The sequence below is a fragment of the Prionailurus viverrinus genome, chromosome B4 (genome assembly GCF_022837055.1).
Source record: "Prionailurus viverrinus isolate Anna chromosome B4, UM_Priviv_1.0, whole genome shotgun sequence".
Taxonomy (NCBI): Eukaryota; Metazoa; Chordata; class Mammalia; order Carnivora; family Felidae; genus Prionailurus; species Prionailurus viverrinus.
The window spans coordinates 85,253,473-85,274,175 of record NC_062567.1 but is presented as its reverse complement, the minus strand read 5'-3'; the positions used below and the strand labels follow the sequence as shown (position 1 = coordinate 85,274,175).

Sequence of the window (20,703 nt, the reverse complement as noted above, 5' to 3'; positions counted from 1 at the left end):
CAAAGATCAGAAGCATACCAAGAAAGGAGGGTGGGAAGCTGGCAGTAATCAAGTGCACTGTCTATAAAGAACATAAAAATAAAAAGCAACTTGAAAGTTGACTTTTTATTTTCACCATACACGACTGTAGTGTCAATTCCTCTGGGGGGTGGAAGGTTCCAACTTGAATATGCCCCATCCCCACCCCTTTGGTAAGCTACTGGGACTCCCTTCATCTTCTCCCATAGTTTCGTGGCTTATTATAAGATGTCCTCATCTCAATGAAATTAGTTGGTGACAAACTACTATCCATATACAGAATCACTGGCTTTGGTAGTTACTGGGTTTCTTCTTGCCCAAATCAATGCTTTGTGTGGTTTTATAGTGCATTGCCAGGAAAGCAAGGATAAATATAGGACTGCTAAAAGAATAGACTATAGGAGAAAGCAAGATATTTAAGCAAGGTATTAAACTGTTGCTTTTGCTTAGAGATTAAAACTAAACTACAGGTGAAGAAAAAAGTCATGAAAATCAGGGCTGCATTTGCAGAAATATACAGAAGGGTGTACTTGAGTCAGATAAACAAGGAAAAAATGCCATATTACACTTAAAATCAGTAACGAGTATACCACATAGTTTACAAAGCACCTTTCCATAAAATACATGATTTCATTTGGGATCTCAACAAGCCTGTGAGGCAGACACTGTAACAAAGTGGGAGGCAGTGCACATATCTGAGGGCAGAATATTGGCTCTATCACACAGTAATTGAATGAACTTGGGAATATCACTTAACTGCTTTGTACCTTGGTTTCTTCAAATGAAAAATGGTGATGATCAATGTCTGTTTCATAGCTACTGTGGGCATGAATGAGATAATACATATAACACTTTAATACACTACCTGGTCTGGAGTAAATGCTCAATGAATACTACCATTGTTATAATTTTACAGATGAAGAAAGATAGTAGGGGAGATTAACTTCAAAGTCATATGACTACCAAGTAGAAAAGCTAACAGAATTCTAGGTTGGCCGCATTATTACCACCTTTATTACCTATGAATATCTACTTTTAATTGGAGCATGGACTAGCCTTTTGCACTGCCTTTAGTTTTTTTGCAGCTGAAAATGTAATTTGAGTTTGACAAATTCCATGGTATTATTAACATCCCTTTCTATTTTAAAACACTTCTTTTAGTGGGAATAAAAGTTAATCGCAGGCATTAAAAAGGAATGGTCTCTATGGACAGTTAGGGTGGAGACTACAATTTAGGGCTGGAAAAGTTTATTTGGTTTTTCTTTAAACCTCAGAAAAATGGAAAGTCTATTAAGTGGTGGACAGCAGAAAGACTGCAAGCTCTGAGTGGAGGGATGTTTGTTTACTGCTATATCTCAAGACTACAGAATAGTGATTAGTAGGTGCACAAATATATGTTTAATGCATATTTTTAAAAACTCAACTTTAAAACACATCCTTAACAGGATTTGTTTGGCTGTGACATGCTTTCCTTTCCATTTTTTAACTATATGATAACTAAAAAGTCTATCATATAGTCACCTACCCACATAGAATTTTTATCAAGATTCAGAGTAAGAAATAAAAGACTTAAATAAGGCCTTAAATAGCTTTATTGAAATCTGTATAAATAAACATGCACATTTCAAATGTAAACTCAAGTGAACTCAAGTGCAGACAAAATTTTAACCTCTGTCATGCAGGAGGTTAGTTTACATTAAAAAAAAAAAAAAAAGGAGAAAAGAAAGAAAAGAAAAGAAAAAAGGAAAAAAACCAAAAAACAAAAAACAAAAAACAAACCCAAAGCAGCTTTTAAAATACCAGGATGAAAAACCAGCTTTAATATCAAGGTATAAAGCAAAGCCATGATCAACATACCTCATTTATCCTGGTCAAATGCATTTTTTTCTTTTTTACTTTTAAATGCTAACATAAATAAATAATTTACCAAAATGTGCACTCACAGAGTGAACTTTTATTTACAATACACAATTTATAATCTATTGTATTTGATTAGTTCAAGTGAAGAACATTATACTTTTTGCTTTAATAACAGTGGGACACAAAGCAATTTCTCAGGTAGTCGATATGTGAAATGTGCCCCAGCATTTAGATTTTTCTATTAAAGGCAGTATTGTATGCCAATCGACAATACATTCTTTCAACTAGATCAAAGGGAAAAAGCAGCAAATGAAAAATGTTTCAAATGTTCACACATATTTTTGGCATCCTGGATCCTTGAATGTGGTGAACTAAAAATCAAATTCAAGGTTTGTATACTTTATATACTATACAGGTTCTGACTCTAGAACATGCAAATGCCAATTCTCTTATAACAAGTTACCTTCTGAGAAAAGCTGTAAGGCTATGGTGAATTCCATCAGGAACACACAAAGAAAGTTAACAGACCTACCTTTAAAGCCAATTGTCCATTAATGATTGAAAGGCCAGTATATGAAAAAAAAATTCTCATCTAAGCTTGATGTAATTATTACTATGGACACAGAATACTATAAGTCTGTCCTTATATGTATTATAGCAATTGGAAGGGTTAAAGGTTGCCAAATTACCAAAAAATGGGGTAGAGAAAAACAGGACAGCAAAAATTTTAATTTTGGACCAACACCAGATTAAAGATATGCGTTTTAAAGCAAGTCAACAAAATTTGAATACTTAAGGAATAGATCTCAATAGCAGTAAAAAATACTTACATTTAACTGAAAAATGATTTTAGATGGAGTGTGAAATCTAGAACCTGTTTTTCACAGCGGCAGTAATATGAACATAACACTCTGGATTTTTAATGATTCTACAGAAGAAAATAACTTTTCCAAGATTGTTTCCTGTATCATGATTTGTTTTTTTAATAGGCCCATGTTGATTACCAGGGACAGATTTGAAAATTTGGTTTTCCAAGAATACTACTGCAGTATTTATGCCACATTGATACCGCAGCTAAATATCATAGTAATATATGTGGCAGCCTAATGCACATGAACTAGATTATCCAAAAACTAAGTTCAGCCAGTTTTCTTGCAGTATTATTAGAGCAAAATAAATGACCAACATCCACAAATTTAACATCTGTCATCAATTAACTCACATCCAAAAAATTAAAGAAAACATAATTCATCAAAACAGCAGCAAACTTAAAAGGGATTTATTTGTGATTTCCTATATATATTTAGCTTGTAATTACAAGACTGTAAATGTATTAAGAGACAATTTCTGTTAAAGTTTTCATTGTGTTTCACTTCAAGTACTGCACAAGTTAAAATCTGATAAAGGATTTACATTCGGTTATCTGAAACTCCCCATCTCAGACTTTTGTTTAATGTGGTGGGTAACCTCATCACTTCATACCACCAGCAGGAAAGTCTCTCTTTTATGGCTTCTAGGACTTTCATTAGTTAGTGTGCATACAGTTTTCGTTTTCTATATCATTGTCATTATCATTGCTATCTTCATCACTTTCTAACGGGATGCCTGTGGCAGCTGAAGCACCTTTAGTTTCTCGGTCAAGAGGAAAAAAGCCAGTTCCACTGAAAGTGTCTTGTCTCTGGTAGAACAGTACATATGCTGCTTTGGACTGTTGAAACAAACAAAGGATGTCAAAATGGGCATAAGTCTCAAAGATCATATTAAGCACAGTATGGATTTTTCACCTGGTAACTGATTTTGGAGACAGGGCATAAGTCAAATAGAAAAACTGTACATGGACAAACGGAACTTATTTAAATTGGTTAAATACAAGATCACTGCTATATATAAAGGAAGAAGAGTCACTAGAATGAATATTTTTATTCTTTTAAATTAGCTAAACAGATGAATAAATGCAACTCTATCACAGATTAACCTAGTTACTGCCACATGAAACAGTTCTATGTCTGCTTCCCTCCTGTGTCTAAGGAAAAGGGAAGCTTCTAATACTCATCCCTTCCCTCTCAGTTTGCTCCAGAGTCCAGCTTTTCCTGCTTTCAGGGTACTGCTCCATTTGTCACCACTGCGTATATTTAGTGATTCCAATTGGACTTCTTGGCATAAAAAACACTCATGTCTCTTCCCATTATAAATCCCTCTCCATTCTACCACTGCTCCAGCTGCCAGGCTATAGACAGAGCCACCAAATAATATCCATTTTTCACTCTCATGCAAACCCCTATATTCAGCATGATCTGTTGCGCCCATCATTCTACTGAAATTTCAGGCTTTCACTAGGGGCAATAACCTGCTGTAAACAAATTAAATGGATACTGTTTAAAGTTCTTTTATTCAGTCCCACTGTAGCATTTAATGCTTTACTATTGTTCTTTCCTACATCAAACAATTTTTGGCTTTCATGACACTACTTTACCATAGATCTTCTATCTCCACGGTTGCATCTGACTTTTTTGTGGGGTTAGTAAATCCCAACTTAAAAAAAAAAAAAAATCATGTTCTGTCCCCTGCCCACCACTCTTTCTTACTCTGTATCTTCTCACCAGGTGACTCATTCAAACCTATGGCTTCAAGTATAAGACCAACAACGCAAAGTTATAACTTAGGCTGGTACTCACTCCTGAACTCATAATCTCATAAATCCATTTCCCTGTTGTTTATACAATACTACCACAACTTTATTTTTACTTGCTTACTTATTACTACTACCATGCTTTAAATTTAGAAATTTGTATTGCTGAAGTGACATGACAGCCTTGTTTTTGCTGGAGGCTGTAATAGCCTGCTTCTTGTCTCAAATTCCAAATTTAATAATGTTCTATTGCTTAACAATCACCTATGATTCTCACAGTTTTTAAGAAAAGCTTTAAACTGTGAAGAATGTCATTTTCCTTGATCTGACTGCCACGTTTAGCTCTAGCCTAATTTCTACCCCATATTCCTAACAGGTATTTCCTTTCAGTAATACCACATTGTTTGCTGTTTTGCTAAATACCATGTTTTATCATGCCTCCTTGCTTTTGTAGTACTGTTTTCTTTGCTTCTTTTGTTTAATTTTTCTATTTGTAGTTGCAGACTCAGGTCAAACACCACTTTATTATGCAAACTCCCCTACACTGGTCCTATCTCCTTACACCCCACATCAGCAGAGATAGCTGTCCTTTCTCCTTATAGCCAAGATATTTAATACTACTTATGATATAATTGGTAATTTACTTCTCTCTCATCTCTGGACTGTGAGCCTCTTTAAGTTAGAGATAGCGGTCTTTTAATCTTGTTTAGAACTGAGTCCTACATGAAGAAGGTACTCAAATACTTGTTGACTAAATGAAGTATCATCATTGTTAAGATGTAAGGTAACATTAAATACATGTATTGTATAAAAACAAGATATATTGTTTATTTGAAGGCAAGATTAGGGCAGCACTGTCAAAGACATGTTGAAAGAGAATATAGGTAATTTCAGGATGTTCTGGCTGGGAGATTAAAGAGGAAAACACGATTGAAAAGTGACAGATGAGAGCTGAAATTAGAAGTCTAAATATAAACTGGAAATGTAATTAACTTAGGCACATACAGATTTTAAAAATATTAGCGTTCTAGTCTTTCTTTTATGTTATAGCTATAGGGAGATAAGCAACAGTACATAACACACACACACAAACACACAAACTTAAAATATCTGTAGAGAAACAAGTCAAAATTATTCCATATCTCTTCACCCAATGGTGAATTGAAACTATGCCAATAACAGAGCTCAGAAGTTTATTAATTTACTAAATTGAACAATATAAGTTGAAGACATTTAAGGCATTATGAACTCAAGAAAAAGCTGGTTTCTGCCCTCAACTGAAACTGGGAAATAAAGCAGTCAGTGCTCTGAACACCAGAAGAAAATCTCTATGTGGGAAATATGAGCTCCGTGCTCACAGGAGCAAATACTACATTTCTCACTCTTCATAATATTGTGGTCAAACAGTAAAATTCATAGAAGGCAAACTTTAATAGAAAAATAAACCTTTATCAAGTGAGTGTTAGCTTTCTTCTTAGAATCAACTCATCATCCCTTCACCAATCAATATTTGATAATAAAAATATGCTCTGATGGGAAGCAAAGCAAATGCCAATATTCTGGCTCCAGCTGTAGCTGGTTAACTGATGTAAATGTGAATAGATGTTACCTCCTCATTTTTCTACTATTCAGAAGATATCAAAGTAACAGATACACAAGGTTAATTAAAAAAAAATCTCTAATTTGTTTTATCTAATCATGTAATTTTGAGTTTAAATGTTTAACTGTCATACAGGATAAGACTTTACTTTAAAAATCACAGGTATGGTAAGGAAGACCCTTAAAGGATTTTCTTGTTTTCTATATTAGTACTCTGATTTTAAGTAGTCAATGTCCCAAAATATCTGAGCTCATTTCCCAAAGGAAGAATTTTAAATTCCAGTTTTCATGTTGAAAAGTACCAGAAAAAATTTCATGTTGCAATTTATGTTTATGTTAGTGGGCAGATTTAGAAGACAAATTTCCATTTAGAGGACAATTTTACATTTCTTTAAATCAGAGCAAGTCTCTCTTGACTATTAGAATGGCTAGAATACAGACTAGAGTGTTCCATTCCATGCGCATCTTTAAAAAAAATGGATCTTGTAATTTTCAGGAAGTAAAAGACACACTTACCACAATCTGGTCTTCAGATGCAGTTGAGACACTACTGTCATCAAAGTAGTACCATTTTCCATCATCTTTATTTTTTGCGAAAGCAGTATCTAATGAAAAATATAATCACTTCTGTGACTGGAATGATCTATGGTTTCTGGGGGGAACCTGCAAATCTTTACAATCATCTATATAAGGAATACATACTAAAGCTGCATGATAATCATGTACACAAGGCCTGTATTTTACACATTCAACTGATTCCATCGATTATAGGTTTTAGCATAATTTCCTAAAATCTAAATACCTAAGATGGTTTTCAAAGAAGTTGAAATCTGTGACTTTTTTTTTTTAATCCCAAGGACAACAGAATAGATCTATTATTTTTTAGTGCACAGAGTAACAATATGAATGACAATAAATGAGAATTAACATTTATGTAGTGCTTATTGCGGATCAGGCACAAAGCTCTGTACTTTACATGTATTATCTCATAGAGAAGGTATTATCTTATTCTTTTTCTAGTTTTAGAAATGGGGAAAGTGAAGCATGAAGAGAAATTTAATGTCCAAGGGTAAAGCTGTTAATTGGCTGAGTTAACATTTAAAGCCAGGTCTGTCCCTGACTACAGAGTTTGACATTTCAAACATAATTTAAATTTTGTATTTCAGTTATTTTTATAAATATTTACAATTTTTTTTCAATAATACTATCCCAGTAATTTGTAGTTTTTACACCAAAAAACAAAAGTACTAAGCAAGAAAAAAAATAAAAAGTGATCAATCTGTAAAATTTTTAAAGATTCGCTTTATCAGGGCACCTGGCTGACTCAGTTGTTTAAGCATCCAACTCTTGATTTCAGCTGAGGTCATGATCTCACAGTTCGTGAGATCAAGCCCCATGTCAGGCTGTGTGCTGACATCACAGAGCTTGCTTGGGATTCTCTCTCTCCCTCTCTGCCCCTCCTTCACTCACACTCTCTGTCTTAAAATAAACTTAAAAAAAAGTAAAGATTTGCTTTATCTTTAAAAGTTAAAAAAAAATGCTCCCTCTCACATCCTAGGCTTTATATAAACTATCTAATAACCGAGGAAACAAAGTTACAAAATGTCCCCCAAACAATTATCTGCTGTCATAGCTTCTAAAAAGTGACACCTTATAGGCTATATCTTCTGGATAATTCTACACCTCACAAAACAAAATTATTGCTCTTTTGGGTGGATCCTAATGTGGGTTGTAAGTTTGTCAATTGAACTGAATACCAATGCACCCACAAATTAAAAGAAACATATTGCCAGGCTGAATAAAAAGACAAGGTCTAAGAATAAAATGGTTTATAAGAGACAAATCCAACAAAAAGGCACACAGAGTTTGCAAGCCAATTGATAACCAAAATAAAAAAAGTCAAATACTGGTAAAAGGAACGAAACAAAAAGAGCTACCCATTTTAAACATAAGTGCAACTAATAGTGCGAAACAACTAATAAAGTAAAAATAGATAAATCAACATTTTAGTAAGAATCCTGACAAATTCCTCCCAGAAATATAACAAATATACCAAAAATAACCAGAGATAGTAATGATTTGAATACAACTGATAAACAAGTTATTAGAAACATATAGAATTCTATGTCTGAATGAGAAATATATATATTTTTTCAAGCACACAAACATTTAAGAAACAGACCCTGTATTAAGTTAAGGCACATGGAAGCTTTAATAAACTAAGGATTAATATAATACAGGCAATATAACCAATTGTTCTGTAATAAAATTAAGACAAAAGGAGAGCTTTAAAAAAACTATGTTTTGAAAAGCAGACCATATGAGGTGCCTGGATGGCTCAGTCAGTAAGCATCTGACTCTTGATTCTGGCTCAGGTCATGATCTCATGGTTTCTGAGTTCAAGCCCTGTATCAGGCTCTGTGTTCATGGTGTGGAACCTGCTTGGGATCCTCTCTCACCCTGTCTCTCTGACCCTCCCCTGCTTGTGCTCTTGCTCTCTCTCTCTCTCTCAAAATAAATAAACATTAAAAAAGTAAAAAGAAAAGCAGATGATTAAACGACCTTAGACTAACCGGAAATCATAAAGGAAATTAAAAAGATATATAGAATTTAAAGTCAATGAAAATACTACAACTCAAAATTTATGGAATAAAGCAGTATTTAGAGGGAAATTTAGAGCTTTAATTATAGCCTTCAAGAGAGCATGGAAAAAAGTGAAGCAAAAGGTAATAAAGTATTCAAACCAAATGTTAAAAAAAGAGGAATGGAGCAAACTCAAAGTAACAAGAAGAAAATATAACAAAGTGGGGCGCCTGGATGGCTCAGTTAAGTGTCCAACTTTGGCACAGGTCATGACCTCGTGATTTGTGGGTTTGAGTGCCTCACTGGGCTCTGTGCTGACAACTCAAGAGCATGAAGCCTGCTTCGGATTCTGTATCTCCCTCTCTGTCCCTCCTCCGCTCATGCTCTCCATCTCTCTCAAAATAAATAAAAAAATAAACATTAAAAAAAGAAGAAGAAAATATAACAAAGAAATCAGTGAGAAAGAATACATTCACATAACAAAAAGAAAAATTTAATAAAGTGAAAAGCTAATTCTTTGAATAGATTAATAAGATAGACCTCTGGACCTAGAGAAAAGAACGAAAAAGGGACAAAGACATCGCATAACTGTATTATATATAACGATTCTCAAATAAAGTGGAATACACAGATACATTTTTAGAAAAGTAGAAAATGCCATAATGCATACATCTTGGGGAAAATAAAAGTGAATAGACTTCAATAATCATGACATAAATAGAAAAAACTATGGCTATGTAAAAACTACATAAAACCAGATGGTTTTACAGGTGAATTCTACTAGACTTTCATGAATAGTTAATTCCTATACTATACTATCTGCTTTAGGATGGAGAAAAAAACTATCCCAGACTGTTCTATTAGGACAGACTGTAATCTTGATTCCAAAGAAAGAATATAAAAAAATTACAAGACCATTTCACTTATGAATGAAATCTTAACCACTCTAAATAAAATTAGTTGGGGCGCCTGGGTGGCGCAGTCGGTTAGGCGTCCGACTTCAGCCAGGTCACGATCTCGCGGTCCGGGAGTTCGAGCCCCGCGTCAGGCTCTGGGCTGATGGCTCGGAGCCTGGAGCCTGTTTCCAATTCTGTGTCTCCCTCTCTCTCTTCCCCTCCCCTGTTCATGCTCTGTCTCTCTCTGTCCCCAAAATAAATAAAAACGTTGAAAAAAAAATTAAAAAAATAAAAATAAAAATAAAATTAGTTAACCAAATTCAACTGTGAATTTAAACACAATTTTAAGTAAACAAAAATTAATTTCTAAACAAAACAAAACAAAACTTAAAAGGTTAAGTAGGAATGCAAAGATGGTCCAACAGAAAAATCTATCAGTTGGAGAGTGTGGACTAGTATAACTGTCCTGGAGAGCCAACTGGCAGTACCTAAATACTCTGTAACTCAGCAATCTCACTTCTGGGTATGTTGCACAAAGAAATTCTCACATAGGGGACCATAAACAACGATTTTTATCAGTCCTGTGGTGTTAGAAAGTTAAACGCAATTTGGATGTGGACCATGAAATGAGCACAAAGATAAAATATGGTAGATCTAAGTCCTAAGTGGTTAGAAGCAATTAACTAAATGGACACAAAGTAACATAGAGATGTCTTATGTGTTAAGAGAAAAATGTAAGATCTGTAACATACTGCACCAACCATGTAAAAACTAACAATGACACATGATTTATAACACATACATCAAGCATTTTAGAAAGGGGAAGGGAAGGAGAATGGAAATGGACACGAGTCCTGACCATGATGTCCCTTTACATTAAAGTGAAAAGTATGATTAACTCAATACTTTACTCCTGATGTTAAAAAAGGTTCAAAAGCTAATTCATTCATTAGTCAAATTTACTGAACAACTACTGTATGTAAGACACGTTTTATATTTCCCCTTTAAAAATTTTTTATTTTAGAGAGAGAAAGGACACGAGTGGGGGAAAGACAGAGAGAGAGTCCTAAGCAGGCTTCATGCCCAGTGCACAGCAGGGGGCAGAGATCATGCCCTGAGCCAGTATCAAGAGTCGGACACTTAACCAACTAAGCTACCCTGGCCTACTGCCCCCCCATCCCCGCTTTTTTTTTTAGAGGCTCCAGGTCCCAATGTGGAGCTTGAATTCATGATCCTAGATCAAGAATCACATGCTCTACCAACTGAGCCGCTAAGCACCCCATATTTTCCCTTTTAGTAGTAAATATCTTAAGAAAAAAAGTCTGCAGTTATCAAGCATCATAATTTTAGCAAAATGGTAACTGTCAACTTACAGTGTCCTCCTCCCATTCCTCCATAGTGGTTTGAAACAGCAATCAAATTATAGCGGCAAGGACCTGCATTTGGATTAATTAGGAATTCTGACATATCCAGGTCACTGTTTAACAAAGAGATCAAATTAGTTTTGTTTTCTCTAAATGTCATGAATTCTATTCTCTGTCAATGTTGCTTGACTCTCATTTATATAAAAAATAGCTCTTTCACTAAAGAAATCACTAAGAACCAAAGAACTGTAAAACAAATCACACAAACACACACCCTCTGAGATGTGAACATTTTGGCAAAATTATTCTTAAAAGGTTGGGAATTTCCAAATTCTCTACTGAATGCTGTTATTCAGATTAATGTTTTTGTGCTAATACATTTAACTTTCAGTATACTAGTAAAACAGTCATCACCCTTTACCATCTGGACCCTTTTAATGTTTTAGATTTTTGAAGTCATTTTTAGTAATTATTTATTTAAGGAAGAATAAAACAATAGTGAAAACAAACTTTCACAGAAATTTTATAATAATGTAGATATATCTAAACCCAGTATTTATTCTATTTTCCTGGTTTTGACTATCTCTATATCCTGAGTAGGCAACATTCTTTGAAATGCAACCAACTGTTTGTAATCTGTCATGCACAAAACTGTAACATGAACATTTTATAGCTTATCATTATTCATTTTTGGGTACTTGTGTCATCAAAAAGCAATAATGATCCTAAATTTCAAATATATCTCTCATAGATTCTAGATTATCATTACTTCTGGTTCTTCTTACACACTGTTAAAATGTTATATTTTTGAAAACTTTGATGATTCATAATTAAGGACAAAATTGCCATTGGTTTCTGGTAAAAAGCTGCAAAACATTTTTAACTTTATAATCAACAATCAGAATAAGCAATCCAAAGAATGTTTTCAGCATTACATCATCTATTTACTTCCAGTCATCTAGTACACACACCTGCCTATGGCAGTTGTCTACTTATTAACTGTCTCAAACTTGTGGTGCATAAATATCATAAAATATAGAAGAATACTATCGATTTTCTTTTAGCAAAATGGGAGAGTGCCAAGTTATTGCTGCAAAATGTTATGGGATGAAGTCCTTCCTGGACCACGTGAATGAGAATACACTATTTCATTTTTGTCCTTATGAATGCTCTATTAAATTTAGTGAAAGCTTAAAAAAAAAAAAAAGACTACAGAGATGCTGTCTCCAGACTTTTTAAAAAAAGTGATGTAATACTCTGGACAATGCGATAAATAAACTGAAGTATGACACAACAGGAATGACTGATTACACTACTGTGTCATCTTTTTAAGCAATTACATTATTCTGTTTCATATTATTCCAGTCTTCTTTAAAAAGCATACCAAGGAATAACTGATGATTAATGATGAAATAATTCCTAGGAAAAACAAAATCACTAAGATCCCACAGAGTATCTTAGATATATAAACAGGGCCAATGAACCCGTATGATAACGTAACATAAAATTACTTTTATTTTGTTGTTCAAAAAGGTGTATTTTCTTTTTGTACTTTGAAAAATATCTAAAAAGGAATAAAATTGTTACTGATCCTTACAAACTGCTAGAATGACTCACAAATACTGGATCTGATGCTACCTTATGTTTATAAAAACCTACAGCTGTCCAATGCTGATAAAGCACAATCAAAACTTACTTGATGGGAAAATCAACTAATGTATCCAATTTGTCTCTCATGTATCGACTATAAGAAAATCGTTTGAGATGTACCACAAGTACTGGAGGCAGGGACCATAAATCCAATTTCTTTGTGGCTTGCTGATGTTCTTTACAATTTGGACAATACCTAAAATAAAGAGAAATCTTTAAAGCTTGATAGAGGTAATGAAAATAATTATTAAAAAATGCTTGGAAAGTTCTTTTATTTAGTACACCTAATATATACCAGACTGATAAACTCCTTTATCATTTTTATCTTCAAAAAAATCAGATAATGAGATAAATTAGTATGTAAATAGGTATCAAAGAAATGATGAAGGCTAGATTATTTACATTTTAGTATGCTAAAAGAACACAGAACTATGTTGAGAAATAAGCATTAGAAAATCTTAATACTTCTGGGCTCTAATGGAATTAAAGCACCACAAAACGTATGACTTTCCTAAAAAGGTTTCTATCAAAATGGCTGCACAGCAAAAAAATTCTCGGGAAAAAGTAACTAAAATTAATTATCCATAGTAAAACAGCTATTAGAGAGAATACAGTAATGAGATTAGAGCTTAACATTGTAATAATATTTTTAAAGACATTTAAATCACTTTTAACAGACTATTATCATATAAAGAAATGTTTATTATTTAAATTATCAAAGGGAATTTAGTACTTTTTCAACTTGATATATAGCACATACCTTAGTATAAATCCTTAAAACATAATTAGAAACATTTTTTAACTTTGTCTCTTACCAGGGATCTTCAGCACCTAGCTTTTCTTTTGTTGTAAAAAGCTCAATGCAATCTTTTAATTTCACAAAGGGTTTTTTAGGAGGTTTATATTCCACACTTTCATGTTTTTCAAAATCCTAAAGAGAAGTATTTCTTGAGTTAAGAGAACAAATGAAACAAAACTCATTTTAGTGATACCATCTTACTATGAATAGTAATGAAAAACTCCTAAACTTTCTCAGAAGAATTATAAAGCTTTTTTCAGCTGAGATTTACACACGTCTAAAAAACTTATGATTACACACCTACATGGAAGATTGAAACTGTTAATAGAAAGCATGTTCGAAACAAACAAGCCTTTTCTAGTCTATAACCAGCAAAATAAACACATCTGGTAGCAGCAAAGCGTGTAACAAAACAGTATGATCAACATGGGAATGAACAATGACTTACCTCAGCGGCATTTTCATCAAAATATCTTTTTTTCAAATCAGGATCCCAATCCAAAGCAAGAAAAGATCTTTCTAAGATGGAAAACATATTTCTCCTTTAAAACTTAATATGCTTTCATGTTAAAATCAACATATTTTAATATTAAGATATATACCAGAATAAACAAATAGCCATCTTTTCTACTTGCACTAGGTGATCAGGATAAATTGCTATTTCCAAGCCATTAAAATACTTAAGCAGTTAAAGAAAAAAGATACAAGACTTAAGAATAAGTCCAACCCCCATTTAATAAACAGTGATGTGTTTAATATACTTAGAAATTAAGACTTTTCATTCAAGATTTTATACAGATAGGTAAAGGTTATTTCCCATGACTGTTGAATTTCATAGTTTTCACCTAAAAAAAACCATGGTTTGCTCAAGTTCAGTGTTCAAGCCATTTTTCACACTTACCATCTAGTCTAAGCTGCCTCTCGTCAAATCTTATATGCCTGGTGTCATCTTTGATGTAGTTGATATCAGTATTGCCTAAATTGTTGAACTGGAATGTAAATAGTCTTTTTTTGTGTCCCGTAAGTTGACTTTTACAAGTTTCCTCAGTACATAATCCATTTTCAGAATCATTATCTCCTCCAACTGAATCTTCAGACTGACTGTTTTCATTCTCGGAGGGAAGTTCTTGATCCTGGCTGGATTCATCATCTGGTTCATCTGTTTCCATCTCACCTAATTTTAGACATTAGAAGTCTTTAAATAAACCCAATGCTACATTTCAAAATTAATATTAACATTATTTTTCCCAGTTTGAAGATATTTTTCAGTTCCTTAATCCCCATCTTCTTTTTTTCTGAGGCAATAATCCAAGTGAAAGGTGTTATAATTTAACAGGAAAGTCTTACTTGGTGAGCCTTCTTCATGTATGCCATTTGGGCCGTTCCCATTAATATTTTGGTCCTTACAGCAGTGTAGGGATCCTTCGGTTTCTTCAGTTTCAGTAGATATTTTGACATACCGGCTTAAATAAAATCAGAAATCAAATTTAAGTCTATGACGGTAGAAACCTTAAAAAAACATTTTCCATTCCTTCAGTAAAACAACTTTTTAATGGAGTGATGCTGGTCTTATACTACATTCAAGGATAAACTCAAACTCGGGATCTAGCACCATAAGTGCAAGTGACTAATCGTTTCTGTTTTGGTTGTCTATATAAAAAGAAAGACAGCAATTTGTTACTTCTAGGGTTTTAACATCTTTCTATGTTAAAAGTTTGTGGCAAATAATTTCTTGACTTAAAAAAATTATTATATAAATATCCACATTTAGATGTATGTATTATTGCCAAGATTACTTATAACTCTGTAATATGATCTTTATGTATGGGTTCTGGGATTGTAACAATTCAAAGAGGTATGCAAGAAAAAATACTACATATGTCAGTTAAAAATGATAAAATAAAAGGGATCAAATGGAAGTCTTGATTATATTATAATTCAAATCAAGGTTTTAGGAAGAAAAAAAGGGGTTGCCTTAAAATACTATCAAGCATGAATGTTTATCCTTTTAAATAAAACCATCAGTAGGAGTTCTTAAACTAGCAATGTGTTTAACAAAATGAAATATCTGAAATTTGTTTTAATTTCACAGTGCTGATATGACAAGTTCCTATTTTCTTCCAACTGTAAACTTCCGGTGTAAAACAGCTAAAAGAATTCACTTTCAGGGTTTGAAATTACCTCAGTAATGTGTTTTACATGATTAAGAGACACAATTAAACTATAATTTGATTTTTTAAGTTGCTACCTGTTTAAACAAAGTTGAGATAATATAGGGTTATCAAATTATATTCTGATAGTATGCTGCATATTTTTTATTAACTATTTTATTGTTTTGTCAATGAAGAACTGTCTGACACTTACCACATTCTCAAAAGCAGGAGATTATAGAGTTTATCTTCAGTGTTGTTTCGTGGTACAGCCATAAGAAAAGGCTGACCAAAAAGTGAGGAACCAGTATGGTGGGTATAACTTGAGTGTCTAAATTTTTCTCTTAGGCAAACAGGAATAATCACATGCTCTGTATCTTCTGTCCTATTGATATTAATTTCAAACCTGTAAGGACAAAACTGACCATAAACTCTGAAAACTTTTACGTTATTTCCTCTGAATTTTTCCCAAGTAATATTTTGCACAATGAATTTTATACTTACACATAAATATCATCCCGTTCCATAATACTACTAAGGTTTTCATCCATAGCGAATATTCTGTGAAATCTATGATTGTATATATCAGTAACTATCATCTAAAAGGAAATAAATTTCTATTAATCTGGTTTTACATCACTGAAAAACTCAACTCCAACTTACATACTTCAAACCCAGAAACATCTTACCTTATCTGCCGGTACTCCTGACAAAGCAGACAATGCTGTACAAAGATCAAGTATGTTTCCAATTTTGGGGACAACCACTTTGTACTAAAAAACAAAAAATTATAATGAATTGATTACTTTGGAAAAAATATTCAGTAGTTGGAAATGACCTCATGTGACTTCCTCACATTCGCCTGGTATTTGGCTTACAGTGTCTGTCTCCAATCCTGCCGTCATCCTTGCCACCATTTTTCATTGGGATAATTTATCTTAGCCTTATTGTTTCTTGGCTCTTTGATACAAAGACCCACACTTACTTTCAACTGGAGTTCACTTCTTGCACCTTGTCATAAACTGGCTTCACCTCTGATATCTTAAACTCTTTTCATACTACTGACTAACCAACCACTACTTAATTTTCCTGGAAATTCATTTTTTCCTATTCTTGGCTTGCATATAGAGCTCTAGTCCTTTTAATTCTCAATTTTCTCCAAGTTTACCAGCTTCCTACTGTCTTCATACACCTTCCATCCAGATCCCATATGATTGATTCATCACTTCAACTACTCTATTGCAAAACCTTTATTTTGTTATTCAGTTTTACTTTTGCTATACTTTCTTAGAGCTGTTTGGATATGCTGGAGGAACCTGACCAACTTTAGAGACTGGTTTGCTACAAATTCATAGTGCCCAAGTCTCAACAGATCCTTCAACAGTTGCCAGAAATTCTGTGCATCTCTTATTTGCTTTTTCTCTCATTTCTCTCAGTTACCATATAATTTACAAATCTCTCAAAAAAAAAAAAAAAAAAAAAAAAAAAAGGAAACCAGTCCCTCATTGCTTTCCCTCTAAAAATTCCCCTCTAATTATCTTTCTCCTCTGCTTTCTAAATAACATTGTCAAACATAATGTCTACATGGACTATCTTAACTTCCTCACTTCCCATTCACTTATCAATCCATTCGTGGCTTTTGTCTTCATCTCTTTATTTAAACTGTAACCAAGGTTGTCAAACCCTGTTAGAGTTTGACCCTAGCCCTCTTCTGAATTCTATATGCTCTCTTTAGAGACTGTGGTAATATATCCCAGTCTGCTGTGGCCAGTCCTGATTTAGTCCACTGTCCTTGTATAATTATTAATAATGGCCCCTTTTATTTTTAAGAGTTCTGGTTTAGGTGATAGATTATAAGGTCATCCTAGCCTTGGGGATCTCATCCTTCTAAGATATTCACTATCATTTTCATAGACCTCACTACCCAATTTCTATCTCAAGAACAGACATCTCTTCTCTAGTCTAGATACATAAACTCAACACCTAATGAAAACTACCTAAATTTTTTTCATGCATTTCAGCATGTCCAGGACTACACATGATTTAAGTCATTATTAGGTCAACATATCCAATATTAAAACAGGTTTCTTCCTAAATCTTTCTTCCTATATATCCCATTAAAATAAATAACACCACTATTTCCTCAGTTTTACAACCCAGTAAGCTTGGCATCATCTTTGTATACTTGTAAACATTTTTGTTCCTTATACTCAACCGGTTCTTCAAACTGCCATCCTGACACTAATATTAAGAGTTCAAGCGCTTTTCATTTGTCATCTGATCACTGCAAAAACCTCTTACATGGTCTTAGTACATCTGACCTAAGCTTTTCCAATCCAGTCTTTGTACTAGCTTGAATCTTCTTTCTCTAATACAAATCTGTTTAGTAACCTTCGATGGGTGCCCTAGCTTTTAAGATGAAGTCCAACTTCCTATCATGGTGTCAAAATTCTTTGTGAGCACTTACCATATTATCTACTTATAATTTCCAGAAGTGGGACATGTCCTCTTTTGCCTTTAGCTCTTTGTATATGCCAATCTCTTGGTCTACAATACCTTTATTTTCAGCTTTCACTTGTTTAAATCCTAATCATCCTTAAGGATTCAACACCGGCATTATTACCAGTTTGGGTATGTCACTCCTTCTATATACTCCTAAAATACCTTATTATAGCACTTTTCACACTGCATGACAAACTTCTTGGGAACAAGAAACAGGAACACTTTTGTATTTCTAGCACTTTGCAGAATCTTAAGTTCCAATACGTAATACATGTTCAATACAATTACTAATAAACTTCTATGACCTAAATCAACTTCAGTGATGGGAAAACTCATCAAATAGGTTAACTCAGCTAATTTCCCTTTCCTCTCCAGCTGGTTAAAGCACATTGTTAATGAGGCTATCATTTTGTATTTGAGTTGTTACAGCCTCCAACTGGAAAAAAACCTCCCAATTCTTCTGTGCTGACCATGACTCCAACCTCTACAAATCTGTACTTTTGGTGAGAAAAAAAATCAAGTGAGAAAAGAGGTATACTAATGAAATTAATATTGCTGGAAAAATAATTTAAAATCCAAATCATGGGAGAATATTCAATACATGCCTCTGGGCTAAATGTGTAATTTGAATACAATCTGTCTCTACGTAATATAGATTATATTATTGGCATGGGAGAATACAGTCTTTAACAAATGTACTGTGGAGAAACAGAGTATATTCTTTTGTTGTGATCAATTTTTACTTATTGTTTTATGCTGCTCTCTCATTCCACTATACTCTTTGGCATATACTTGTAAACTTACAAACTAGAGAGGTAAGGGTGTAGTTTAGCATTGCCATGTTTCCCTCCATTGAAAAGAATGTTAATTCTATACTTATTAAAGGATGTGATTTTAGAAATGTGAACACATCTCCTCCGGTCAAAAATAAAAGCGGGTCTTTACTGGCCCTCCTTAATATTCTTAGTACTACTGAATGAAATATTGACGCGAGGGCATCAGGCTCATTGACTTCAGGAAGGAAACATAAAAGCAGCAGCAAAAGAAATAGGGGGAATTTCTACAACTGAATACATGACTAGTCTCCACCACACTTTAATTACTTTGAATGAAAGGACTGTACTTTTATGATGAACACTTCATGCCCTTGCTGACAGTAAAACCAAACACTTGACAAAATTAACGGTAAGATAGTAAATGCGTTAAAAGCAAAGGTTTCATATCGATTTCATGACATTGTTATTAGCTGAATTATGTTCCCTTAAAATTTATATGTTGAAGCCTGACCACCAATGTAATAGCCTTTGGAGATGGGGCTTTTAGAAAGTTTAGATGAGATCAAAAAGGTGGGTGCCCTTACAGATTATGTGCATACATGTGGTCTCTCTATGTAAACACAGTGAGGACAAGACAGAGTCTGCACTAGAAACCAACCATGCTGGCACTCTTGATCGTAAGACTTCTAGCCTCCAGAACCGTTTGCCAAACAGAGCTTTACACTCTCACTAGGCGTCCAACACATATTTGAATGAATAGAATTTTTGAATATTTCTCCATTAGGAATGCATTTCTGCAGTAGAACTCATGGTCTAGCAGAGAAATGATTAAGTAAACCAAAGTTATAGGGAAATTTGGTTAAGTGCGGGAAGAGAATTTTAGGGGAACTGAAGGTAGAAGAGGAAGGAACTACTTTTGTTAGGGTGGGTCATGTGTCAGAAAAGGATTAATAAAGGGAGGAAATATAGTGCTTTGCTTCACAAATTTTAAAAATAATCCTATAATACTATGCAATGGAATCAGACTGACAACTGATATTAAGGCCTTTTTCAGGGCTCTTGAATTGAATAACCAGTGTTTGATACTCCAAACTGTTAGAAGATTAGAACATTATTGAAGCAAGTATTTATCGCTGAACTAAATTTCTTTAATTTTTTTTTTAATGTTTACTTATTTTTGAGAGAGAGCATGAGTGGGGGAGGGGCAGAAAAAGAGAGAGAGACACAGAACTCAAAGCAGGTTCCAGGCTCCATGCTATCAGCACAGAGCCCAATGCAGGGCCTGAACTCGTGAACGGTGACATCAGGACCTGAGCTGAAGTTGGATGCTTAACCAACTGAGCCAGCCAGGTGCCCCCCCTTTTTTAAAATTTTTAAATTTATTTATTTTTTTTTGAGAGAGAGGAGGAGAGGGGTGAAAGTGGAAGGGCGAGAGAGAGAATCTTAAGCAGGCTCCATGTCCAGTATGGGGCCCGATGTGGTGCTCAATCGCATGACTGTGCGATCATGACTTGAGCCAAAATCAAGAGTTGGAAGCTTACCCGACTGAGTCACCCAGGCATCCCAGCCCAACTAAATTTCTATTTCTCCTCCAAGTTGTTAAGATGCCTAAAAATTACAGGTATTTAAATATACCATTATCATAACATGAATCAAAATGTGTACTATTAGTTTTATTTTCAAAAGACACTAGAAAAAAATTATAATTAACATTAAAGTTGGAAAATAGGAAAAATATTTATCATAACATTGCAAAATTGAACCTCTCATTTTTTCTATTATAAGAAAAAGCCTTTGAGAATTTTATTTTTACAAATAATGATACTTTACACATCCCTCAGCCTTTCACGATTCTAAAAAGGTGTATTAATTTCCAA

General features: G+C 33.8%; 1 protein-coding gene across 8 annotated transcripts in view; it reads right to left on the bottom strand.

Annotated features, from left to right (window-relative positions):
* Window positions 1–3,141: 3,141 nt before the first annotated feature.
* The window catches only part of USP15 (ubiquitin specific peptidase 15), a 118,016-nt gene continuing 100,454 nt past the window's right edge, over window positions 3,142–20,703 (bottom strand). For all 8 annotated transcript variants that reach the window (XM_047865642.1, XM_047865643.1, XM_047865646.1 and 5 more), the window contains 11 exons: window positions 16,238–16,321; window positions 16,053–16,147; window positions 15,763–15,954; window positions 14,746–14,861; window positions 14,300–14,572; window positions 13,847–13,917; window positions 13,415–13,530; window positions 12,646–12,795; window positions 10,959–11,062; window positions 6,623–6,711; window positions 3,142–3,586 (listed from right to left, as the gene is read on the bottom strand). In XM_047865642.1, the coding sequence (XP_047721598.1) occupies window positions 3,404–3,586; window positions 6,623–6,711; window positions 10,959–11,062; window positions 12,646–12,795; window positions 13,415–13,530; window positions 13,847–13,917; window positions 14,300–14,572; window positions 14,746–14,861; window positions 15,763–15,954; window positions 16,053–16,147; window positions 16,238–16,321 (1,473 nt within the window). In that variant the 3' untranslated portion in view covers window positions 3,142–3,403. The remainder of the gene's footprint in view (window positions 3,587–6,622; window positions 6,712–10,958; window positions 11,063–12,645; window positions 12,796–13,414; window positions 13,531–13,846; window positions 13,918–14,299; window positions 14,573–14,745; window positions 14,862–15,762; window positions 15,955–16,052; window positions 16,148–16,237; window positions 16,322–20,703) is intronic.